A 27146-nucleotide genomic window follows, 5' to 3' on the forward strand; every position below is an offset into this window, starting at 1 on the left:
CGCTAGTTCAGTAATTCATTCACTCACACACACACTCAAAGCTCTCCTGCCGCACACATATACACACATATACATGCATATGCACACTGCACTCGAGCTGTTTCATTTCATAAACGTTCACTTTTCTATAACGTTAACCCAGAATATTTATGCATATGCAAAGCAAAAAAAAAAAAAACAAATACAGTTTAATTAAATAACTCCTTAAATGCGCGAGTGTAAACACAACAAATAACGAGTTCGCATGTGTGTGCGTGCGCGTGCCTATAGCTCTTTCAATGTGTGCAAGTAGTTGTAATGGAACAAGAATTTGCATAGAGTCGCGTAAATGTATTGGTGTGTCTTATGAGAAATCAACAAATTATTGTAAAAGGCGGCGGCGACGACGTTGTGTGTACATGTGTACATATAATACACAAGCAGCGGCATTTGGCAAAGATACACAGCAATAGAAATACACACACATACACACACACGCATACACGCTCAAAATGCGACTGACGGCTGCCAATTGAGCTAGAGATAATCAAGAGCAAAATACAAAATAAAAAAAAAAAACAAAAAAACAACAAGAAACAAACATGAAAAGCTCGTGGATGGTTAGCGAAGCGAAGGGGTCGCGTGTGGGTATCGACTGGCAGCGACGCCAGCGGCGGCGTCAGGCGTCGAGCACAATAAAAAGAATTTCACATTTGTACTCTGTCAGTCACAAATATTGAAACGACAGGCGGCAGGGCAGAGGCGGTCGGTCGGTCCGTCGGTCGACGGGTCGGTCAGTTGCGTCGAGAGAGTCGCGGCAGGCTGGCAGCGTCCGTCATTCGCTATGGGCAAAAAAAAATATATATATATATGTATATACATATATATCTACACGTCAAGTTAGCGCAAAAAAGAAAAGAAAAAATCAACAAAAGCAGCAGCAGCAGCAATCGCTTTGGTCGCTCCCTCCCCCATTCGCATTCCCATTCCCATTCCCATTCCCATACGCACGCTTCGCGCACCTTTTCATTGGCAGCGCGTCGACGACGGCGTCGCTGTCGACGTTGTCAGCGGTGACAGCGTCAACGATAAATGCTCGAATCATATTGCCAACGCTTTGCTGTTGTTTCTATTGTTGTTGTGGCGCGCGCTTGCTCAGCTCACACCCTCACACACACACACACACACACACACATATATACGAACCCATATACAGACTTTGCTGCTGCCGTTGACGACGTTTTGACCCGAGCAGAGGTCCAACTGTGCGGTTGCCCTCATAAAACTTTAAGCGAAGCATAAGAAAAGACACAACAACAACAACAACAAGTAGAAGCGGGCGGGGAACGCTGGCAACAGCAAAAACAACATTACCGTTAACTCAAGTATTGTGTTCTTTTCCTTTTCCTTTTACTATTGACGCATATCGTGGCGATATATTAAGCAATTTAATATTCGTAAATGCCCCCAACCACCTCACTTACACACACACACACACACACAGAGACAGACTCCACATGCTGTGTGATAAGCAGACACATCTGTCGGCTGATGCGTGACAGCAGAAAGCGCAATAACTGTTATTAAGAAGGCAAGAGGAGCAAAAGTGGGCTACACCTTTATTGTGGCACTGTGGACTGCTAAACGTATGCTCATTAAAATGATAAATACATAAAATTATGCATTTTCTTTTTCGCAACAGAAAAACAACAACAAAAAAAATGTGTAATTATCAACCACTGTGAAAACGCGTCGCTGTCGCTGTCGCCGTCGCCGTCGCCGTCGCTGTCGCTGTCGAACACAACGTCAGCGTCGGCATCGGTCCATTCATTGCGCCTCTCACACTCGTGCCACGGCACCGCTCTCATGTTTCAATTCCACTTGTAACGTACCGAGCGCGTTTTTGTTTTCTCACATTGTCGCTCTCAGTCGCCGCGTTATCCCACAGATATTTGGTTTGCTTTTCGCCAACGCTTGTCCGTAAATAATTTCATTTGTGGATTAAAACTACAAAACGCTAACAAAAATTGTTGAAAAAAAATATGTGAAATGTATCAGAAAATACGGCTGATGCATGAAAGGTGCCGTTTTTTAAGTAAGCATCCGCGTCGACTATTGTATTTATTGTTTAAGCAGGCCGACAGACTGTCTGTGTCTCAGTCGGCTCTTAGTCAGCAGCGTCGGCAGCGCGGTGACGTCGTCGGCGTAGCGGCGGCGTTCATATGCAGAATGTGTGAAATGCAAATGCAAGCAAAACTTGAGCTGCAACAATTTATGAATGAAATTTACAAAAAGAGAAACCAAACATGTATATGTATAAAAACAACAACAAAATGTACTCAGCTAAAAAGCTACTCAAAGCAAATCGAACGGCATTTTCTTCTTTTTTTTTTTCTTTCGCTTTGTGTATGCATAGTTCGCCGCAGCACAGCGGCTTATGTATGCGCCTGTGGGGTCCGTGAATGCGAGTGTGTGTGTGTGTGTGTCGATTTTGCTTGCAATAGATTAATCGGATTATTTGTGTTTAATATTTTTGCATAGCTCTATAAAAAGGTTGCATTTTTTTGACTTTTCCTGCGTTTTGCAATGCAATTTGTTAATAAGTTGCCGTTCGCCGCATTTTTTCTGTTACGCTGTGTGTGAGTTGCGCGCTGCGCGACGCTGCGAATTCGCTCTGTTTCTGTTTTCCCCTGTATGCAGGTGTAGTGGTGAGTGAGTGAGTGAGTGAGCAAGCCGCAGCCACGGCGTCTCTGTTCGTATTCTCTCACGCATTGCTCGCACGCATACAGCTACAAGAGCGCGACCGCTGCCCGCTTCCGTTCGGGTTTTGTGTGGAAGTTGTGTGTGTAGTTTTTTTTGTAGTTTTGTTTTGATTTTCATGTTTCTTGTGCTTCCTCTTTGCGCTCCACATCGCAGAGTCGCCGAAATGGCGTTGCCAACATTAAGAGCGAAAACAAGAGTGAGAGCAGCGCCTAAGTGAGATTCGTGATGAGTTCAATTGAGAGTAACTGACATTTTAATTAATAAGCTAACCACATTTTGCATTCTCTCTCTTTTATCAACTTGCAGACAGAAGAAGCACAATAATAATTACATTATTAACAACAACAACAACAAGAACAACTGTAAAAACAAACAACACCAATTTTGCACTTTAACATGAACAAAAATGCCGGCGATGGCAGCGGCAACGACGGCAAAAACTCAAACAATCACGGCAAGGGCGGCTCCGGCGGGGGTGGCGGCGCAGGGGCGGGCGGGCCCCACGATCCCACCGGACTATTAGATGCTGCATCGCTGTTTGGTAAGTGCTCAAAAAAAAAAAAAAAAAAACACAAAATATACACATGTAGTTAACATATTTTGTAAATTGTGCGCGTTGCTTGTTCTGCTTCTTGCCTGCAGCGTATTGGGGCCGAGATCCCACTGGAGCTGCAGCCGCAGCTGCTTCAAATCCGCTCTTCAACTCGCAGTTCAATGCTGCCGCGGCCGCCGGCTTGGGCCTATTACCAAATGCTGCCGGCGCAGCGGCTGCCAATGATCGTTACTCATCAATGGCCGCAGCAGCTGCGGCAGCTGCTGGCGCCCACCATCACCAGAACACAATGGCCGTCGCGGCCTCCCAGGCCGCCAGCCTGGCAGGTCTGCATCCAGCAAGTGAGTAAAATGTCGGCATCGACACTCGTCCACATTAATTAGCATACGAACAACAACAAACGTTACACGAAATGCGAGTCGACAAGGCCAACAAACGAGACGTGAAAAAGGGTATAAGTAGCTACTGCGACGCATGCAGCAGAGCAGCTGTGTTGGCGCTGCCCGCTAAAAAGTGCGTGCGACACGTTTAAAAGAGAGCGGGAAAGAAAGGAACGAGAGTTCTGACAGAGAACCGACGCAAGTTCGAGTCCCGGTCAAGCCCAGAAAAATAAATAAAAGCAAAAATAATTCAATATCAACTTTACTTTAACACCACAGTATTTGCTGTTTGGGAATTATAGTGCAATTATTCAAAATTATTTAATAAGAGGATGTTGTGAGTGAAGGAGGAGAAGGGGAGGATGAATAGAGTGATATTCTTCTTTGTTTGGAGTTCAACAGCGAGTGTCTCGTCCAATCCGCGCGATTCACTTGAAGAAAACGCTCCTAAAGCAACAATTTCGCTTGCTGTTTTAAAGCTTTACGCTTTGTCAGCTGCTCTCTCTTGGCCAACAAAGCGATAAATAGTCAAGCATATTTTTATAATTTATTATTCTTATACAATTGTTCTCTTATACTTGTGTTATTATTCTCTCTGATAATTGTTTTAAGTTTCGTTGATTTCATTTCCTTTGAATGTTTTTGTTAATAAGTGTAATATAAATTTATTGTTTTTGTTAGATATTTGTTTGTATTTTGGGCTTTTGTAAGGTAAAGAAATATACATTCCTATATTAGCAATAAATTGTACATAGATTCAATTTCCGCCGATCGTCTGATCTGTTTGTAAAACTAATGCTAAATGTAATTTGCAGGCTGGTGGTCCATGGCTCAGTTGGCCGCACAGGATTACTTTAGCCGGCTGCAGGCCTCCGGACTGTCGCCGTTTCCCCATCCCGATCTGGCAGCTGCCTTTGGGCCCGCCGCCATGGCCATGGGTGGCGGCGGCACGGGCTCCGGTGCGGGCGCAGCGGGCGGCGCGGGCATGGTCGGAGTAGGTGGTGGAGGTGGCGCCGCGGGCGGCGGCAGCGGCTCCAGCAGCAAGTCGAACAAGTCGCGCAAGGAGAAACGCGCCGCCCAACAGCAGCAGCAGCAACAACAACAGCAACAGCAGCAGCAGAATCTGGCCAACAGCCTGAACGCCGCGGCGGCAGCAGCAGCTGCCGCAGCAGCCAACAATCCCGCCGCGGCCTTGGCCAGCATGCACGGCTTTGGACTGCCGGGCACCAGCATGCCGCCTTCCGGCAGCAGCGCCTCCATCTCGACAAGCAGCGCGGGCCACGGCGGCTACAAGGTGAGACCCTGTCTGCTGAGCAGCTTGTTTATTTCTTGTCAACTCTTATCATTCGGCAATATGCCTGCTGATCTACTTCGATCAAAACAGCCCTTGGCTGAAAGAGCTCCTCTCTTAGTTCTTGACATGAACCTTGACATTAATTAGATCCAAGGATAGTTTTTCTGTGTAATTTGTCTTAGTTTTCACTTGAATCTTCAATTTATTGCAGAGCACTGCCAGCGCGTATGGCAAGCCCTCGACAATGACCAGCAGCGGCAGCAGCAACAGTATTGCGAGTAATCCTGGCTCTGCCTACGATCCGGTCACCCTGCACAAAGAGCTGCTGGCCATGCAGGCCGTCGCAGCGGCCGCCTCCGGCTCTGGCGTGGGCGGCATGTCGGGTCTCGGCAGTGGCGGCGGCTCCAACAGTTCCTCTGGCAAGAAATCTAGCGGAGCTGGTGGTGGCTCATCGCTGCATGCCCACGGTCTGTCCAACCTGGCCATGAGCCTGGGCGCAGGCGGCAGCGGTGGTGGCGGCAGTGGAGGTGGCATCATGTCCAGCAGCAAGGCGTCGACCAACGTCAGCTCAAGCTCGAGCGGCGGCGCCTCGCTGAGTGGCATGCACCCGAGCATGTCCATGTCGCCGCATGCAAACATCTCCGGCAGCGGCATGGGCAGCTCTGGCAAGGATCGGGATCGCGACAAGAACAATCCGTCGCTCAATGCCCTCAACTCGCTCTCACAATTCGGCGCACTCGGCATGACGCCCCAGCAGAGCGTGCAGGCGGCCATGAATGCGTTTGCGGCGAGCAGCGGAGCCGCTGCCAGCGCCACGGTCACCTCCGCGGCACATCTGTCACAGCAGCAGCAGCAACAGCAGGTGGCCAGCACAACGATGGCCGGCAGCGGGAACAAAGGCAGCGCCAAGGACTACATGAGCAATGCGGCCATGATGAGCAGGTGAGCGGAAGCTCAGAATTTCGAGCAGAAGCAAGTGAATTACTAATCAATTTTGCATCTACTTTGCAGCGGCAGCGAACATCCGTCGCTGTTGGGTGTGAGACTGCCGCCGGATACGGAGATTATCAAGTACACGTCCTCCATCGTGGGCCCCAAGATACCCGGTAGTACTTCACGCGGTCGCAAGAAGACCATATCCGAAACAGAACAACAGCAACAACAGTCCACACAGAAACAACAACAACAACAACAACAACACCAAGCAGAACAACAGCAACAACAACAACAACAACACCTTACACAACAACAACAGCAACAGCAGCAAAAGGATTTAGAAAGCACAACAAATGCAATTACCTCTCTGCTTGCATTTCCAGGGCTCAGTCCGTCGAAGCGCGCCAGACTCGAAATGGAGTACGCCGCAATGGCGGCAGCAGCACAGCAGCAGCAGCATCTGCACGGCATGCTGGGCGCCGCCGGTATGCCCATGGGTCTGGGCATGAGTCCCATGGATCAGCTAAGTGGCGTCTCTAAGGCGGCTGTTTCCGCATCGTCGTCATCGTCGACGGTGACCAGCACGGCTGGCTCCACAGCCGGTCACAGTCAGAGCCACAGTCACAGCCAGAATGCGTCCAACGATCGGGTGGAGGTCATCAAGTTGCCGCCGACCATTACCTCGAACGGCGCATACAATCTGTCCAACAAGGGTTGCGGCAAGGAGCTGCACGACCTGACCACCGACCCTTCACTGGCCTCTGGTGTTAATCTCAGCTTGAAGTCGAGTGCTTTGCCCGCCACCGGCGCCATTGGCTCCGCCTCCAATCCCATTACCATAGACGACTTTGATGCACCACTGAATCTGTCCATGAAACCCTCGGACAAAAATAGTTCAAACAGCATGAACGCCACAGCAGCAGCAGGAGCATCGTCTGCTGCCTCTTCAGCGGCTTCCTCGGCGCTGGGCAATCTGGCCAGCGACTATCAGGCGCAGGGCAGCGGCGGCAGCGGTTCGAATAGCTTGCAGAGCTTGAGCTCCATAACCGCTGCCTTGGGCGGCACCGGTGGCATGCCTGGCGGATCCATTTCCGGCAGCGGCAGTGGAGCAGGCGGTGCTTCGCCTTCGCCGGCACAGGGCAGCATGCCAGCTGCGTCGGGCACGTCTAGCTCTGGCTCTGGCTCTGGGTCTGGCTCCTCCACATATAAGGAGGGACGACCGCGCAACTTGGGCCGTGGCGTGTCCAAGCCCAAGAAGAACACGGTGGCCTCGCTGCTGGCGCAGTCACGCGCCGTGGGACTGAAGCCAATGCTGGCCACGCAGCAGTTGCTCCAACAGGGCGCGGACATTGTAAGGCTATAGACTGCTCTTGGTTAGCTTTGGCTAATTGCTTTTATTTCGTGCAGGAAAAGATACGCTTGGCGCTGAGCGAGGCTAACGCACACATGGAAACGTCAACGGACTCGGAGAGCGTCGCCGCCGAGAGCGGACTTTCGGAGTCGGAGAGCGAGGATGCCAACATACTGAATGTGGCAGAGCTGCGTGTGCCCCTAGAGCTCGGCTGGAAGCGAGATACAGTCATACGCGGCTTAACCAAGCAGGGTCAGATACGCGGCGAGGTCACCTACTACGCACCGGGCAGCACCCTGCCCCTGAAGACCATTGGCCAAGTGTTTGCTGTGAGTTTGTAGGGCGCATTTGTAATTTGTAATACGCGACACACTAGCTGAAGGAGCACATTTTATTACATGCGAAAATGTCGAGAGTAAAACATGTACCCTTTTTGTTTTTGTCCCTGTTTAGCTCTTGGAGCAGCAGCCATCGAGTCTGACGCGCGAGAACTTTAGTTTCTCGGCGCGTGCCATTGTGGGCTCGTTCCTGCAGCCCGCGCCACCGCCCTATGCCAACGATGGCGAGTACATACGAATGACGGACGAGGATGTGGCGAAGCGGCTGGAGGATCTGAAAGTATTTACGCGACAGACGCTCAACGTGGAGCAGCGCATTGAGATCGCCAAGCAGCAGCAGGCGATGCGCGATGCCAAGAAACAGCAGAAGGAGGAGCTGGCCCGCAACAAGGAGAAGGCGCGCCAGGAGAAGAATGCCAAGCTGGAGCAGCAGCGCAAGGAGAAGGAACTGAAGAACCAGCAGGCCATCGAGGTAAGCACAGCACACCAAATTCCCGCACCTTCAATTACTTACGTCTAAATCCCATTTTGCAGGAGCGCAAAAAGCGTCAGGAAGAACTGGATCGCCTCAAGCAGGAGGAGTTGCTCAAGAAGCAGCAGGTCAGTTTCCAATTTATTCAAGAGCTTGTCTCTGTTTGAACTCCTTTTCAAATTGGCATTTTCTTTGCAATATTTAGGAGAAAGAGAAGCGACGTCAGGAAGCTATTCTAGCTAAAGAACAGGTACAGCATCAATTTCGCCTTCACGTTTGCCACTCTCTGCTGCGTCTCTTGTGCTCCTCCTTCTTCTGCACATGCTTTTTGTTTTGTTTTAAACATTTTATAATGTTTCTGATTTTACCTAAACTTTCTAGTTAAGATTCGGCAGTTTGTTCTTTAGTTCAAATTTTAATTTCACTTTCAACAATCCAAAGTGTAAAATATGTGTTAAATTTGCTTGCTTGTAAAAGTCTGCTCCATCGAATAACTTTTTAATAATTTATTTATATTCTTTAATAGTTGATATATACTTTCTTTAAAGACTTCTTCTTTGACAAGCTTTAGTACTTAAAGATTTCAGTGAGACAATCAAGCTTTGGTTTGCAGGATTATAAAATTGTGTTTGTATTTTTATTATTTACAAATATTTGCTATCCTGAATAGTTCTGTATTAAAGTTATTTATAATAACTTATTAATTTATAATTATCTGATGCATTAGTTGTCATATTCTCTAAATTTAGCGCTGCGATTAGCTTCCATTCAATCAAATTTTGTCATCCGTTTGTTTTGTCTCTTCTCTTACACAGGAACTGCAGAAGCAAAAGGAGCTACTGCTGGCTGCCGAAATGGTAAGCGATTTGGTTGCTTTTCATTTTTCCAGCGTTTTCTTTGTTTTCCTTATCTTTCTTTGTTTTCAACTTGTTTTCGTAGGAGCGCGAACGACGCCGCCAGCACATGAACTTGATCAGGATGCTCGAGCTGCGGCGCAAATTCGAAGAGCGTGAAAAGAAGAAGCACCAGCTGGTGCTGGATCGCTTGATACTGCGCGAGCGTCGCATGGCTGAGCGTAAGCGGGACGCGGAGATACTGCAGCTAATACGCAAACCCAGCGAGGATTCAGAGCTGCCGCAGGAGCTGAACGTGCCGGAACTGGAGCGCATCGCTGGCAATCGTTTGCCTGGACAGGCGATGGCCGATTTGCTGATGGTGTTCGAGTTCCTGCACAACTTTGGCGAGACGCTCGGCTTTGACATGGAGTCGCTGCCGTCTCTGCAGAACCTGCACGATGCGCTCATCAGCGACAGCAATGCGGACGCCGAGGAGGAGCTGCTTTCGGTGATGACGCACCTGCTGGTCTGTGCCATCGAGGATCCGGGTGTGCCCAATCCTGGCCGGCACACCACGCTGCTGGGCCAGTCGCTGCGCAACGCGGACATTACCAACTCAAACGTGTCCGAGATCCTGCGCATCTACCTGTACGCCACCGCCACCGGCGAGATTCGCCAGATGCACGGCATCACTGTGGACAGGGAGCGCGAGCGACGCGTGCCCGACCACCACCAACTGGACGCGGATACGGCCACGCACTCGGCCAAGAATCATGAGTACTACAAGCTGCTGCACGAGAACGACACATGGAAGCTCTCGCACGCACTCAAGGATCGGCCCTTCGTGGCGCTCAATCCGACACGCAAGGCACAGATGCTGGCGCACCTGTGCAACGACCTGCTGATGAACAAGGCGGTGCTGCGTCAGATCGACGGCAGCCTCGAGACCTGCGCCCAGATGCGCAAGGAGAAGTACATGACCGACATGAAGGTGCGCAAATACAAGGCCTTGCACCAGCGCAAGGCTCGCATCGAGGCCTACGAGAAGGCGCAGGCGGAGCGTGAAGCGGCCATGCAAGCGCTCCTGGCCCAACAGAAGCTCGACGCCGAACGCGAACGCGAACGTCTCGCCAAGCAGGCAGAGGCCGAGGCGGAGGCAGAGGCCAACAAGCAGGCAACGACCGAGTCGCCGGCTGAGGGAACTGCTGCGGCAGAGCCAACTCCAGGTGCTGAGTGCAACAGCGAGGAAAAAACACAGGAGGAGAAAACCAGGCAGGACCAGCAGCAGCAGCAGCAGCAGCAGACTCCAGACACGGAGCAACCACAGCCCATGGAACTGGATGGCGATGCTCCAGTGCTGATTTCCAGTAGCGGCGATTCAGTGGCACCGCTTTCCGCCGCGCCCATGTCCGAGGTGAGTCCCTCGAAGCAGCTGGCCAAGCTGGAGGAGTATCAGCAAAACGGCGGAACGGCAGCTGGAGCAACAGCAGCGCCAGATGTCGGGATGACGGCGCTGCTGCAGGCAAAGAAGAGCGGCGCACGCAATTCCATCAATGAGGATGGGCACTCGCAGAGCCACGACGTGAGCATCATTGAGGATGACCTGTCCGATTTAGACTCAGAGATAACCAACGTTGAGGAGGACGAGGACAATCGCCTGAGTGCCGACGAGCTGCAAAAGAAGCTTGACAAGATTGTGCGCGCCTCGCTCAACTGCAAGGAGGCGCTGGAGAAGAGCACCAATCAGCTGCGGGCCGCCTGCTTCGGCCAGGATCGTTTCTGGCGACGCTACTGGAAGCTGCCAAAGGCTGGCGGCATTTTCATCGAGGCTCTGGAGTCGGCCCAGAACGACATTTGCGGCTACCACGAGGCGCTGGAGGCCATGGACGAACAGCTGCAACAACAGACGCAGCAGGAGACGCCCAGCGACACACAGAATGTGGCAGTTGATGGCGCCGAGCAGCAAGAACAGCCCACACAGCTGCCGGATGCAAATGTCCCTGCAGCAGCAGCAGCAGCAGCAGCAGCAGCAGCAACAACAACAGCTGCAGTAGAGCAAATGGAGGTCGATGAACCGGCGGAACTGGATAGTGTCAAAGCACAGCTGGCGAATCACCAGCCGGTGAACGCGAACGAGAACGAGAACGAGGAGGACGACGACGATGACGATGATGTGACGGAGATCAACAAAGTGGAGCCGGAGATTGTGGACCTTGGCGACGATGATGATGAGGTGTTGCCCAGCGTTGTGAAGGCCACAGAGCCTGTCGTGGCCAGGCCAGAGATTAAGGTCAAATCGGAGATGGAGCTAATGGGACCGCCGCCCACGGTCATCTCAACGAAAACCGACTTTGAGGCCGAGATCAAGATACCCACCATTCCGGGTCTAATACCAACTCTCAGCAACAACAACAACAATAACAACAACAACAACAACAACAACAACAACAACAACAACAACAATAACAACAACGGAGGCGTCGGCAGCAGCAACGGCAACTGTGATAAGGCGGAGGCAATGAGTCAGGAGGATCTCAAGAAGGAGGACGACTGCATCATTGTGTCGACAACGCAGATTGGCGAGGACGCCGCGCCCAAATGGTTCTCGATTGTTAAGCGCGAGGTGCCGCTGGTCAGCGAGCTGCCGGCGGAGGAGGGTGGCGTGGTGGCCACAGAGCTGCAGCTCAGCTATGCCAGTTACCAGCACTGCAGTGCACAGCTGCAGCTGCAGGGCCATCCGTGGGATCTGATCAACAACATGCAGTACTACAGCATACCCATGGAGGAGTGCAAGGTGGATCCGACGAAGTTCAGTCAGGAGTGCATATTCACGCTGTCGGGACTGGACGAGAAGCAGATGCAGGCCAAGCTGGATGAGTACGAACAGGCCAAGTTAACGGTGTCAAAAAACGGTCTGGCGTCTCCTCATCGTGGCCAGCCAACCGATGAGGAGCAGCAGCAGCAGCAGCAGCAGCTACTAAAGCTGTCCAAGTCCAAATCCGAGCCGGAAGCGTTTTTTTCGTTTGCGCGCTGATGCCGCACCAGATACGGGCGGCGGGAGCGTCGAATCTCCGGACTTGAAGCCCAAGATTGAACTGCGTCTGGATGAGGCCCTGTCCCAGGCGTATTACCACAACATAGCGAACATGTCGCTGAGCAGCGTGCAGACCTATATACCGATAGACATTCCGTTGCCGCTGTCGATGACGCCGGACGAGCACCGGCTGCTGGAGCAGGTGAAGCTGGCCGGCTTTCCGGAGAAGGTGCACGGCGTGTATGTGCCGCGCAGGCAGCGCTACGGTTGGTGGCAGCTGGACGACGAGCAAAAGCTGCGCCAGCTGCTGAAAACGTTGAATCCGTCGGGATTGCGCGAGCGCGAGCTGCAGGAGAATCTGACGCGCTTCCTCGGACTCGAACAGCCGCTGGGCGTCAACTATCAGCTGAAGCTGAACGAGGCTCAGGCCGAGCTGGTCGAGTACATGATGCCGGACCGTCCGGGCGACTGGAACCCCAAGGTGGCCAGGCGAGTCGAGTTGGCACTTTTGGAGCAGCTCGAATCGCTGGAAGATAAAATTGCCAGCGCATCGATGCAGCTAAAGAACTGGCAACTGCCCACGCGCAGCGACAATGACATTAATCTGGGCGAGCAGGAGGAGATGTGCGAGGCGGACTTTGTGAGCATCATACCCATGATAAGGGAGCGCATCATCGATCTGGAGGCAAATATCGAGCGACGCTATCTGAAGCCGCCGCTTGGCTCCCAGACCGGCGACGCCCACCTGGCCGTCATCGCCCAGAATCAGCAGACCTCCACACAGACGCAGAACTCCGCCTCGGCGGCGGCGTATCTGCTGCAGATGCAGCAGCAGCAGCAACAGCTGATGGCCCAGCAGCAGACCCAACAGCCCGGCAACAATCTGAACGCCTCCGTCTTTAACGAGCGCGCCATGGCCTTGGCCGCGGCTGCTGCGGCAGCTGCTCCCAGCACCAGCGTCGCGTCCACATCCTGTGAGACGATTGTGCCGCCAGCCGGAACCCTGGAGTCCTGCTCTGGCGCCGCATCGCCGGCCAGCAACTGCGACAGCGACAAGGACGAGAAGGTGGAGAATATACCCAAGGGCCTGGTGCAATGGCGAGATGCCGTCGCCCGATCCCATACCACCGCCCAGCTGGCCATGGCCCTCTATGTGCTGGAGTCCTGCGTGGCATGGGACAAGAGCATCATGAAGGCGGTAAGTTTCAGCTCTTTGTCTTTTGCTTTTGCTTATCTCTTAGCTTGGCACCCCACCACTATCCAGCCATCAGCCCACCAACCCCACGAATCCAACAACCCAACACTAAAAACCATTCAACACTGACATTGCGCCTTGAAGCCCTACTCCTTCATGCCGCAGTCAGACGCCTTTCATTCCCCATTTAGTTTTTGGCATTCATACATCTATATACTCACATTGTAACCCCATAACCAACACACAGACACACACACACACACACTCACACACATATGCACTAATCAATTTTCACCAGTTTTCTTTTAAATCGTACCTTGTTTCCTTCGAATGCCTGTGGTCCGAAGAAGAAAAGCAAAGAAATAGTCTGACAGTAGTAGAGACATATGAATATTCATATAATATTCTATGCTCTTCAAGCAGCAGCTCGCATTTTCTAGGTTTTTTTTCGTAACATTTGGAAGGCTTCTTAAATATATCTGATTATAATATACTTTTCTAAATTGGGCAAAAAATAAGAAAGTTTTCCTCCAATTAGTTTTCAAATCAATTTTTCATAATTGTGAATTCCACAATCAGTTTGTGATTTTAGCCAACAAAACGCCTTTTCATACGGCTCTATCTTAGCTAAAAAGTATTGTTTAAAATTGTTATAGTAACAAAATGATAGATAACTACAAGATATTTATAGGATTCGCTTTCCAAGTGCTTGTCTTGCCGCAATTAGTAGTTATATTTTTTGTAGCCCAATATCATGCCCAACTATTCGAAGCTTGTAGACGTTCCAAGTTCCCAAGTAGTGCTTTCTTTAGGATCATCTAGCATTTGCAATTTTGTTTGTTTTGCATGTAAACTTATGTAGAATTATCTTTCCTTTGCAACTGTCGTCCTTAATTGAACAAAATTATTGACTGCCTTGAAATTAATTCGAATTTTTTATTGTTTGTTCTGTTTCTTTCTTAACACTTTCGCTGAATGTTTGACTTGTTTGTTGTTTGTGGTGTTCAATGGTGTTCTCTTGTTCAAAATCAAAAAACGAATTTAACGCTTTCATACACACACACACACACACTCACACACACATAAACATACACCCATATACATACACACACACACACATACATAAACACGCCATTTGTTTTACAATCGAATGCTTTTGTTGCCATACCCGCTGCCGTTATCCGTTTACCCGTTTGCCCGCTGCAACGAACGCAACATTTCCTTCAAACCGACTCGGACGCAACCCCAACTCGAACGCAACTCCAACTCGAACGCAACTTGAACTGAATCTGAATCTGGCTGCGTACAAAAGTATGCAACGCCCGCAAAGAACAACAAGTCCAACAAGAAGAAAGGCAGCGCCAAAAAGCAGGCTACGCCAAAGAAGAAGCAGCAACAACAACTTGAGCAGAGCGGCTCAAAACAAAAGCAGTCCAAAAAGGACAAGGACAAGGACAAGGAGAAGAAGCAGTCAAACAAAGCAACACCGAAGAAATCAAAGCAAATGGAAAATGCTAAAGAGGCGCCAGCTGCAGCAAAAACTCCTTCGATGACCATAAAAATAAATTTGAAAGCCTTGGCGCAGAACGGATGTGACCAGAACTCGAACTCAAACTCGAACTCTGACTCCGATTCGAACTCGGACACTGACTGCAATTCGTATTCGAACGGCAAACGCAAACGACAAGGACGACGTTCAGGCACTACTACAAACTCTTGCAAATATTCAAACTCCTTACAGAATTGCCAGTTCTGCACCTCGGGCGAGAACGAGGACAAGCTGCTGCTCTGCGATGGCTGCGACAAGGGCTACCACACCTACTGCTTCAAGCCCAAAATGGACAACATACCCGATGGCGACTGGTGAGTAGAAAGCAAACCCAACCCAACCAAACCAAACCAAGCCAAATTCTTCATCCGACTCAGCCCTTTGGTCCTCATCAATCTGTTCATCCCTCGCACATTTGTCGCATCGTCTTGAATTGTTTACTTTCGTTTTATTGTACGCTCGCGTCCAAGTCCACCAAGTCCACGCCACGCACTGTACCGCGTCCCGCTCCCCAATCGCCCTGGTCTCTGTCCTGTTTGTGCGCAACTAATGAGATCCTTCTGCTTGCAGGTACTGCTATGAGTGCGTCAATAAGGCGACCAACGAGCGCAAGTGCATCGTCTGCGGCGGGCATCGGCCCTCGCCTGTCGGCAAGATGATCTACTGTGATCTGTGCCCGCGCGCCTATCACGCCGACTGCTACATTCCGCCGCTGTTGAAGGTGCCGCGCGGCAAGTGGTACTGCCACGGCTGCATCACCCGCGCCCCGCCACCCAAAAAGAGAAGCGCCGCCAGCAGCGGCAGCAGCAGCAGCAAGTCGCGACGGGATCGCGATGCCAGCACCGCGGCAAAGCGGCGCGGCAGCGACAAACATCAGCTGTTGGCCTCGGCCGGCAGCATGGAGCATCTGTGTCCCATCGATCCACACCAGCAGCAGCTGCAGCAGCAGCAGCAGCAGCAGCAGCAACAACTGCAGCAGCAGCAGCAGCAAATGCTGCTGCATGGCTCACAGCAGTCGCTCAACTCGTCGCATGACGAGTCCATGACATCCCTTCCAGCGCCGCTTAGGTGAGCGACCCTTTCAAATACATATTCCACTTTCGAACCCAAGCATTCAATTATGTAAAACAACAGTTATTCAAATACATAATACTTGATCGTGTACATACATACATTTTTCAAATAATATAATACATATCTCAAATACATGCACAACAATAACCTCCTCTCGCACTTTTGATTCACATCATGGGCAAGCACCTAACAAACTATTCAAATATTATTCGCTACGCTCCAGCAGCATAAAATTGTATTCAAGTTATTTTAGCAACAGTCTTCGAGATAGTTTAGCTAATGTCTCAGTAGAATGTACAGAACAAAAAAGATATATTTGGTTATGAAATTGATAAAAATCTGATGATAAATGTGACGAAACGGAAGCAAAGTTTTTAAATGTGGAAAAACAGTTGCTCGAACCGAAATCAAAGGTGAAATATTTACTTTTTTCATCCCTGTTCTACGTAGAATTGATCGGAAATCTGGCAAATGGTAAGATATGTATGTGTATCGGCATTTCCCAAAACTTAGTTTAACTATCTTTGTATAGAATAGGCATAGATATACATCTAGCAATTTGGAGTATTAGGATAGCCTCTATTTGAATACACTCTGGACCATTTTACATAATTCCATTTTACATATATGACTAGTATGTGTCGCCCATTGTAAAAACAAACTTTCGTTTACAATTTGCAGTCCGGCGCATTCGATTGCCTCGGCCACGTACGATGAGCAGCATCACAATAACTCGATTGATGGCACCCGTTTCCAGGCGCATCTCGGCAATAACAACGGAGGCGTGCAGCTGGAGGAGAGCGGCTCCTTTGCGACAGGCTATGCAGCGCCGAGTAACTTTGGCGTCGTGTCTGTGCCGCAGGCGATGCAGTTTGCGGCCATGTCACCGCGTGAGGTGACGCCCACACGCACACCTACGCCCACGCCGACGTCCACGCCCGTGGCGGCACCAACACCACCACCGCCAGCGCTGTCAGCGCCGCTACAGCCACCGACGCCGAACGTAACGGCGCCTGTTTTGATGCAGGCATCGCCAACGGCTTTGTTGAACGTTGCCTGCCAGTCGCCTCCGCAGCAGCAGCTGATGGCCATGCCGTCGCCGAGGACATGCACTCCAACACCGCCGGCTGCTGCTGGTGCTGGGGCTGGGACGCAAATGTCGCCGCCACCCATTAACATACACGCCATACAGGAGGCCAAGGAGAAGCTGAAGCAGGAGAAGAAGGAGAAGCATGCCACCAAGAAGCTGATCAAGGAGCTGGCCGTCTGCAAGACGCTGCTGGGCGAAATGGAGGTAAGGAAACCAAAATAAAAGCAATTACAAAAGGTTAATTGACATATGCTTCGATAGCTTCATGAGGATTCGTGGCCATTTCTGTTGCCTGTGAACACCAAACAGTTTCCCACATATCGCAAAATCATTAAAGCGCCCATGGATCTGTCAACAATCAAGAAGAAACTGCAGGATTTGAGGTGTGTAAATCATTTGTGTTTAATCTGGGTTTGATTTTAACAGAATTTTATCTCGTTTTTTGATGCGCAGCTACAAGTGCCGCGAGGACTTTTGCGTGGATGTGCGGCAAATCTTTGACAACTGCGAGATGTTCAACGAGGATGACTCGCCCGTAGGCAAAGCGGGCCATGGTATGCGCAAGTTCTTCGAGTCACGTTGGACGGAGCTCACCGACAAGCACTCCTGATATCCTCCCCTGCCGCAGCTAAATCCAGCAACAGGCACAGCAGCACCAACAGCAGCAGCAGCAGCAGCAACAACAGCTGTTGCAACTGTAGCAACTGGAAGTACAACGACGACAATGCCGCCACAGACAAGCGCAACAGCAGCACAATTCTGGTAGAGATCAGGAGAATATAGAATTTGTATATATATGAAGATGCACAGCTAAAGACAGGCAGGCTGGCAGGCAGGCAGGCAAGCAGGCAGAATTATTAGAAGGCTAAGCATAAGAAGGTAGCTGTAGTTTGTATTATTACGCATTATATTAAAACATATATATACACCAATATAGACAGTCCCAGTTCCAGGAGGAGGTCTTCAACTTGTGAATATCTATAGCCACGAACAAACCCAATGAAATGTGTATTTTTTGCCAAGAAAGAGTTAACGGTTTTTAGTTAAATTGCAAGCAGCAGCAACATTTAACTAACTATTTAGACTACAACTAAAATGGTAACGAAACTAATTAGAAGAGCCAGAAGCAGACAAACTGAACAGTTACGTGTGTCTATGCAACATTTGAACAGTATTTGCGCACAAAGCTGCTTTGCTTTGTTATTTTATTTGATTTAATTTAGATATTTGGATAGTAGTCGACTTAACTATAACTGTAACCGTAACTGTAATTCTAACTATATCTACTTATAAATCTATGCTTTATGAATTACATTGTACTTGATTTGATAGAAATCACGAAGCGCTCATTTAAGTTTTAATTTGTATCTGTACTTATACTTAGTGACCGTTCGCATCTGTTTGCAACCGCAAGCATTCATTGTATTTATATATATATGGACTAAATCCAAATCCAAAACCTAAATCTAAAACTAATCTTACCTATAATATACTCAAAAGGTAGACGGCAACGTTTTGTAAATTAATTCAAAATTAAATTAAATTTATATAAATTATAATACCGAGTGTACATTTCAACAACAACAACAACAACAACACGACAACATTTAGTGGGCATTTCTAAAGAGCCAAATAAAAAACAAAAGAACAAGTTACATGCCTTGGCAGGACACATAATCGCATAGAAATACAGTATTAAAGGAAGCACACAGAGCAACACTCACCCTCACACACACACATACACAGAAACACACACACATTTCAAACTAAATATTTATGAATAAAGAAAAGAAAAACAATCGAAAATTTAAGGCAATTTTACAGCTTAGCTTAGACACGATTTAAATGAATGTGGCATATTAGGAATCAGCCACTGCAAATTGCACAATTTTAGCTGTAAATACGACAAATTAAATAAATCAATATTATAATAAAAAATCAAATACATAACCGAACACAAATCCAAATTAAACTCTCAATCACAATATACATACAGTAAATATATGCGAGAAATGCGAAATGCGAGAATATTTATATTATGACAATTTTTAAATAAATTATTAATCATTTGCAGTGCCGCACAATAATTGAATGAAAATAAACGTTGACAGAAATACATAGAAACAATTGAAACAGAAATCATGTTCAAGCTAAGCCAAATCGAAATATAAAACAAACTTTCACCTTGAGCTGACGATTTGTTCAAGACTGAGTAGAAGCTTGAACCATCCAACAAGAAGCAGATGCATCCATAACCAGATATAGACAGAAAACCTCAACAATTGAACTACCTACAACAGAAACATCCGAATTGGTTAAAACGCAAATTGTAAGACATAATAAATAGATGTATATGTATAAAGTACTACAAATATCACAAGTACCCAATACCCACTGAGGGTATGGGAACATAACATTTTACATATATTGCATGTTAAGCCATAAACTGATATTTATAGATGTGTGTAGCCGCATGAAATAATTGAAGGGTTATTACTTTGCCCATGTAAATAGAAAGCTTCAGACTTTTCACCCCACCCAACACACACACACATACAACCCAACACAAACAAACACCCTCAACCCAATGTACATACGCATGACAGCATTTTGAAGCTCTCATAACGCACATGCACAGATGACAATGATGGTAATTGGGTTTTTGGCATTCATAGATCAGTTAAGATCAGACTACATTAAAATATATATTTAATTGGATCTCTGGCATATCGCGCTTAGAAGGACTGGATCCTTCAGGTTTAGTCGGACTTTTAGCGCTTTCGTCTCCTTTCGATGCCCAAGAAATCAATTTGAAACGTCAACTTGAAGCTGTCGACAGTAAAAACAATAACTAATCGCATGTGTGTTGTTTTTGGTGATACATTACAGAAATACATTTATTTTTAAAACGTATTTAACTAATAATAAATAATATCGTACATATACAAACTATTTAATGACAGAATATTAAACATATGATTATGGTCAAAGAAAAACCAAACACAAAAATCAAACAGCAAATCTTACGATAAACAAAATTCCCTAAACTGAAAGTAAAATCATAAAAGCTACTTTCGACATTTGTGCACTCATGGAAACAAATACAAGTAAATAATATCAAAAATGTACTCTCAAGTCTTTTACTTAAAGGAGGATTTTAATATGAATTCATTCAATAATTCAATTGGGATTGAAGTTCAACATTCCAAAATCAGGCGTTATTTACTCGAGATATTAAAAAAAAAATCATCAAAAATGTTTTCACTTTCGAACCGGCCTCGATTTTGAGAAAAAACGTGATGTAACCCATTGCTTTTTGGTCGATTTGGGTCAAAATTTAGATTTTAGTTTTTATGAGGCCAATCGATAGTACTGATCCTTACGAGTCAAAAATGGTATACAATTACAAAATCTGACATGATTTGGCCGAGATATACACAAAAAATCATCGATTTGGGTCCAAATTTTGGATTTCCTTTTTTTGATGCCAAAAAAGATATTAAAAAAAATCATCGCAAAAGTTTCGATTTTCGCACCGACCTCGATTTTGAAAAATGTCGCGCGGAGTTATGTCGTTTTGAAATGTCATATCTCCGCGCAGAGTTATGTCGTTTTGAAATGTCATATCTCCGCGCGGAGTTATGTCGTTTTGGAACGTCATATCTCCGCGCGGAGTTATGTCGTTTTGAAACGTCATATCTCCGCGCGGAGTTATGTCGCTTTGAAACGTCATATCTCCGCGCGGAGTTATGTCGTTTTGAAACGTCATATCTCCGCGCGGAGTTATGTCGTTTTGAAACGTCATATCTCCCACGGAGTTATGTCGCTTTGGAACGTCATATCTTTGCGCGGAGTTATGTCGTTTTGGAACGTCATATCTCCCACGGAGTTATGTCGTTTTGGAACGTCATATCTCCCACGGAGTTATGTTGTTTTGGAACGTCATATCCTTGCGCGGAGTTATGTCGTTTTGGAACGTCATATCTAGATTTTAGTTTTTATGAGGCCAATCGATAGTACTGATCCTTACGAGTCAAAAATGGTATACAATTACAAAATCTGACATGATTTGGCCGAGATATACACAAAAAATCATCGATTTGGGTCCAAATTTTGGATTTCCTTTTTTTGATGCCAAAAAAGATATTAAAAAAAATCATCGCAAAAGTTTCGATTTTCGCACCGACCTCGATTTTGAAAAATGTCGCGCGGAGTTATGTCGTTTTGAAATGTCATATCTCCGCGCAGAGTTATGTCGTTTTGAAATGTCATATCTCCGCGCGGAGTTATGTCGTTTTGGAACGTCATATCTCCGCGCGGAGTTATGTCGTTTTGAAACGTCATATCTCCGCGCGGAGTTATGTCGTTTTGAAACGTCATATCTCCGCGCGGAGTTATGTCGTTTTGAAACGTCATATCTCCGCGCGGAGTTATGTCGTTTTGAAACGTCATATCTCCGCGCGGAGTTATGTCGTTTTGAAACGTCATATCTCCCACGGAGTTATGTCGTTTTGGAACGTCATATCTCCCACGGAGTTATGTCGTTTTGGAACGTCATATCTCCCACGGAGTTATGTCGTTTTGGAACGTCATATCTTTGCGCGGAGTTATGTCGTTTTGGAACGTCATATCTCCCACGGAGTTATGTCGTTTTAGAACGTCATATCTCCCACGGAGTTATGTCGTTTTGGAACGTCATATCTCCCACGGAGTTATGTCGTTTTGGAACGTCATATCTTCCGCGCGGAGTTATGTCGTTTTGGAACGTCATATCTCCCACGGAGTTATGTCGTTTTAGAACGTCATATCTCCCACGGAGTTATGTCGTTTTGGAACGTCATATCTCCCACGGAGTTATGTCGTTTTGGAACGTCATATCTCCGCGCGGAGTTATGTCGTTTTGGAACGTCATATCTCCGCGCGGAGTTATGTCGTTTTGGAACGTCATATCTCCCACGGAGTTATGTCGTTTTGGAACGTCATATCTTTGCGCGGAGTTATGTCGTTTTGGAACGTCATATCTCCCACGGAGTTATGTCGTTTTAGAACGTCATATCTCCCACGGAGTTATGTCGTTTTGGAACGTCATATCTCCCACGGAGCTATGTCGTTTTGGAACGTCATATCTCCGCGCGGAGTTATGTCGTTTTGGAACGTCATATCTCCCACGGAGTTATGTCGTTTTGGAACGTCATATCTCCCACGGAGTTATGTTGTTTTGGAACGTCATATCCTTGCGCGGAGTTATGTCGTTTTGGAACGTCATATCTCCGCGCGGAGTTATGTCGTTTTGGAACGTCATATCTCCGCGCGGAGTTATGTCGTTTTGGAACGTCATATCTCCGCGCAGAGTTATGTCGTTTTGGAACGTCATATCTCCCACGGAGCTATGTCGTTTTGGAACGTCATATCTTTGCGCGGAGTTATGTCGTTTTGGAACGTCATATCTCCCACGGAGTTATGTCGTTTTAGAACGTCATATCTCCCACGGAGTTATGTCGTTTTGGAACGTCATATCTCCCACGGAGTTATGTCGTTTTGGAACGTCATATCTCCGCGCGGAGTTATGTCGTTTTGAAACGTCATATCTCCGCGCGGAGTTATGTCGTTTTGAAACGTCATATCTCCCACGGAGTTATGTCGTTTTGGAACGTCAAATCTCCCACGGAGTTATGTCGTTTTGGAACGTCATATCTTTGCGCGGAGTTATGTCGTTTTGGAACGTCATATCTCCGCGCGGAGCTATTACCCGAGATATTAAAAGAAAATCATCGAAAAAGTTTCGATTTTCGCACCGACCTCGATTTTGAAAAAATTCGCGCGGAGTTATGTCGTTTTGAAACGCCATATCTCCGCGCGGAGCTATTACCCGAGAGATTAAAAGAAAATCATCAAACAAGTTTCGATTTTCGAACCGACCTCGATTTTGAGAAAAAACGTGATGCAACCCCTTGCTTTTTGGTCGATTTGGGTCAAAAATTTGGATTTCCTTTTTTTGATGCCAATCGATAGTACTGATCCTTACGAGTCAAAAATGGTATAAAATTCCAAAATCGGACATTATTTGACAGAAATATTCAAAAAAATCATCAAAAAGGTTGAATTTACGAACGAATCGGTTTTATGTCAAAAACATTTTTCAACCCATCGATGATTAATTTGCTTGAATGCCAAATGATAGAAGGGTTATGTACGCATTCAAAAAGGTCTAAAAGGTATATTTTAAAATCAGACATTATTTACCCGAGATATTAAAAAAAATCATCGCAAAAGTTTCGATTTTCGCACCGACCTCGATTTTGAAAAATGTCGCGCGGAGTTATGTCGTTTTGAAATGTCATATCTCCGCGCGGAGTTATGTCGTTTTGGAACGTCATATCTCCGCGCGGAGTTATGTCGTTTTGGAACGTCATATCTCCGCGCGGAGTTATGTCGTTTTGGAACGTCATATCTCCCACGGAGTTATGTCGTTTTGAAACGTCATATCTCCCACGGAGTTATGTCGTTTTGGAACGTCATATCTCCCACGGAGTTATGTCGTTTTGGAACGTCATATCTTTGCGCGGAGCTATGTCGTTTTGGAACGTCATATCTCCCACGGAGTTATGTCGTTTTGGAACGTCATATCTCCGCGCGGAGTTATGTCGTTTTGGAACGTCATATCTCCGCGCGGAGTTATGTCGTTTTGGAGCGTCATATCTCCGCGCGGAGTTATGTCGTTTTGGAGCGTCATATCTCCGCGAGCTATGTCGTTTTGGAACGTCATATCTTTGCGCGGAGCTATGTCGTTTTGGAACGTCATATCTCCCACGGAGTTATGTCGTTGTAGAACGTCATATCTCCCACGGAGTTATGTCGTTTTGGAACGTCATATCTCCCACGGAGTTATGTCGTTTTGGAACGTCATATCTCCCACGGAGTTATGCGTTTTGGAACGCCATATCTCCCACGGAGTTATGTCGTTTTGGAACGTCATTTCTTCGCGCGGAGTTATGTCGTTTTGGAACGTCGTATCACCCACGGAATTATGTCCTTTCGGAACGTCATATCTCCCACGGAGTTACGTCGTTTTGGAACGTCATATCTTTGCGCGGAGTTATGTCGTTTTGGAACGTCATATCTTTGCGCGGAGTTATGTCGTTTTGGAACGTCATATCTCCCACGGAGTTATGTCGTTTTGGAACGTCATATCTTAGCGCGGAGTTATGTCGTTTTGGAACGTCATATCTTTGCGCGGAGTTATGTCGTTTTGGAACGTCATATCTCCCACGGAGTTATGTCGTTTTGGAACGTCATATCTCCGCGCGGAGTTATGTCGTTTTGGAACGTTATATGTCCGCGTGGAGTTATGTCGTTTTGGAGCGTCATATCTCCGCGCGGAGTTATGTCGTTTTGGAACGTCATATCTCCGCGCGGAGTTATGTCGTTTTGGAACGTCATATCTCCGCGCGGAGTTATGTCGTTTTGGAACGTCATATCTCCCACGGAGTTATGTCGTTTTGGAACGTCATTTCTCTGCGCGTAGTTATGTCGTTTTGGAACGTCATATCTCCCACGGAGTTATGTCGTTTTGGAACGTCATATCTCCCACGGAGTTACGTCGTTTTGGAACGTCATATCTTTGCGCGGAGTTATGTCGTTTTGGAACGTCATATCTTTGCGCGGAGTTATGTCGTTTTGGAACGTCATATCTCCGCGCGGAGCTATTACCCGAGACATTAAAAGAAAATCATCGAAAAAGTTTCGATTTTCGCACCGACCTCGATGTTGAAAAATGTCGCGCGGAGTTATGTGGGTTTGAAACGTCATATCTCCGCGCGGAGCTATTACCCGAGAGATTAAAGCAAATCATCGAACAAGTTTCGATTTTCGAACCGACCTCGATTTTGAGAAAAAGCGTGATGCTTTTTGGTCGATTTGGGTCAAAATTTTGGATTTCCTTTTTTTGATGCCAATCGATAGTACCGATCCTTACGAGTCAAAAATGGTATAAAATTCCAAAATCGGATATTATTTGACGGAAACTTTCAAAAAAATCATCAAAATGGTTGAATTTACGAACGTATCGGTTTTATGTCAAAACATTTTTCAACCCATCGATGATTAATTTGTTTGAATGCCAATTGATAGTAGGGTTCCGTACGCATTCAGAAAGGTATAACATTTTAAAATCAGACATTATTTACCCGAGATATTAAAAAAAATCATCGCAAAAGTTTCGATTTTCGCACCGACCTCGATTTTGAAAAATGTCGCGCGGAGTTATGTCGTTTTGAAATGTCATATCACCCACGGAGTTATGTCGTTTTGGAACGTCATATCTCCGCGCGGAGTTATGTCGTTTTGGAACGTCATATCTTTGCGCAGAGTTATGTCGTTTTGGAAATTCATATCATATCTCCCACGGAGTTATGTCGTTTTGGAACGTCATACCTCACACGGAGTTATGCGTTTTGGAACGTCATATCTCCCACGGAGTTATGTCGTTTTGGAACGTCATATCTCCGCGCGGAGTTATGTCGTTTTGGAACATCATATCTCCCACGGAGTTATGTCGTTTTGGAACGTCATATCTCACACGGAGTTATGCGTTTTGGAACGTCATATCTCCCACGGAGTTATGTCGTTTTGGAACGTCATTTCTCCGCGCGGAGTTATGTCGTTTTGGAACGTCATATCTCCCACGGAGTTATGTCGTTTTGGAACGTCATATCTCCCACGGAGTTATGTCGTTTTGGAACGTCATATCTTTGCGCGGAGTTATGTCGTTTTGGAACGTCATATCTCCGCGCGGAGCTATTACCCGAGATATTAAAAGAAAATCATCGAAAAGGTTTCGATTTTCGCACCGACCTCGATTTTGAAAAATGTCGCGCGGAGTTATGTCGTTTTGAAATGTCATATCACCCACGGAGTTATGTCGTTTTGAAACGTCATATCTCCGCGCGGAGCTATTACCCGAGATATTAAAGCAAATCATCGAACAAGTTTCGATTTTCGAACCGACCTCGATTTTGAGAAAAAACGGGATGTAACCCCTTGCTTTTTGGTCGATTTGGGTCAAAATTTTGGATTTCCTTTTTTTGATGCCAATCGATAGTACCGATCCTTACGAGTCAAAAATGGTATAAAATTCCAAAATCGGATATTATTTGACGGAAACTTTCAAAAAAATCATCAAAATGGTTGAATTTACGAACGTATCGGTTTTATGTCAAAAACATTTTTCAACCCATCGATGATTGATTTGTTTGAATGCCAATTGATAGTAGGGTTCCGTACGCATTCAGAAAGGTATAACATTTTAAAATCAGACATTATTTACCCGAGATATTAAAAAAAATCATCGCAAAAGTTTCGATTTTCGCACCGACCTCGATTTTGAAAAATGTCGCGCGGAGTTTATGTCGTTTTGAAATGTCTTTTCCCCCACGGAGTTATGTCGTTTTGGAACGTCATATCTCCGCGCGGAGTTATGTCGTTTTGGAACGTCATATCTTTGCGCAGAGTTATGTCGTTTTGGAAATTCATATCTCCCACGGAGTTATGTCGTTTTGGAACGTCATATCTCCCACGGAGTTATGTCGTTTTGGAACGTCATATCTTTGCGCGGAGTTATGTCGTTTTGGAACATCATATCTCCCACGGAGTTATGTCGTTTTGGAACGTCATATCTCACACGGAGTTATGCGTTTTGGAACGTCATATCTGCGCGCGGAGTTATGTCGTTTTGGAACATCATATCTCCCACGGAGTTATGTCGTTTTGGAACGTCATATCTCACACGGAGTTATGCGTTTTGGAACGTCATATCTCCCACGGAGTTATGTCGTTTTGGAACGTCATTTCTCCGCGCGGAGTTATGTCGTTTTGGAACGTCATATCTCCCACGGAGTTATGTCGTTTTGGAAGGTCATATCTCCCACGGAGTTATGTCGTTTTGGAACGTCATATCTTTGCGCAGAGTTATGTCGTTTTGGAACGTCATATCTTTGCGCGGAGTTATGTCGTTTAGGAACGTCATATCTTTGCGCAGAGTTATGTCGTTTTGGAACGTCATATCTCCCACGGAGCTATGTCGTTTTGGACGTCATATCTCCCACGGAGTTATGTCGTTTTGGAACGTCATATCTCCCACGGAGTTATGTCGTTTTGGAACGTCATATCTTTGCGCGGAGTTATGTCGTTTTGGAACGTCATATCTCCCACGGAGTTATGTCGTTTTGGAACGTCATATCTTTGCGCGGAGTTATGTCGTTTTGGAACGTCATATCTCCGCGCGGAGCTATTACCCGAGTTATT

The 27146-nt window shown here is 46.9% G+C and overlaps 1 protein-coding gene across 1 annotated transcript; it reads left to right on the forward strand.

The window, feature by feature from the left end:
- Window positions 1-1906: 1906 nt before the first annotated feature.
- Window positions 1907-19972, forward strand: LOC116650974 (bromodomain adjacent to zinc finger domain protein 2B-like). The gene is given in 18 exon segments (XM_032436348.2): window positions 1907-2074; window positions 3049-3283; window positions 3385-3636; window positions 4491-4969; window positions 5181-5911; window positions 5981-7256; window positions 7313-7585; window positions 7710-8066; window positions 8129-8194; window positions 8272-8316; window positions 8882-8923; window positions 9006-11905; window positions 11907-13134; window positions 14444-14994; window positions 15251-15748; window positions 16436-17048; window positions 17106-17227; window positions 17298-19972. Coding segments are annotated over 17 exon segments (9735 nt in total). The 5' UTR covers window positions 1907-2074; window positions 3049-3138; the 3' UTR covers window positions 17455-19972.
- Window positions 19973-27146: the final 7174 nt, after the last annotated feature.

Source organism: Drosophila virilis, unplaced genomic scaffold (genome assembly GCF_030788295.1).
Source record: "Drosophila virilis strain 15010-1051.87 unplaced genomic scaffold, Dvir_AGI_RSII-ME tig00000021, whole genome shotgun sequence".
Classification (NCBI taxonomy): Eukaryota; Metazoa; Arthropoda; class Insecta; order Diptera; family Drosophilidae; genus Drosophila; species Drosophila virilis.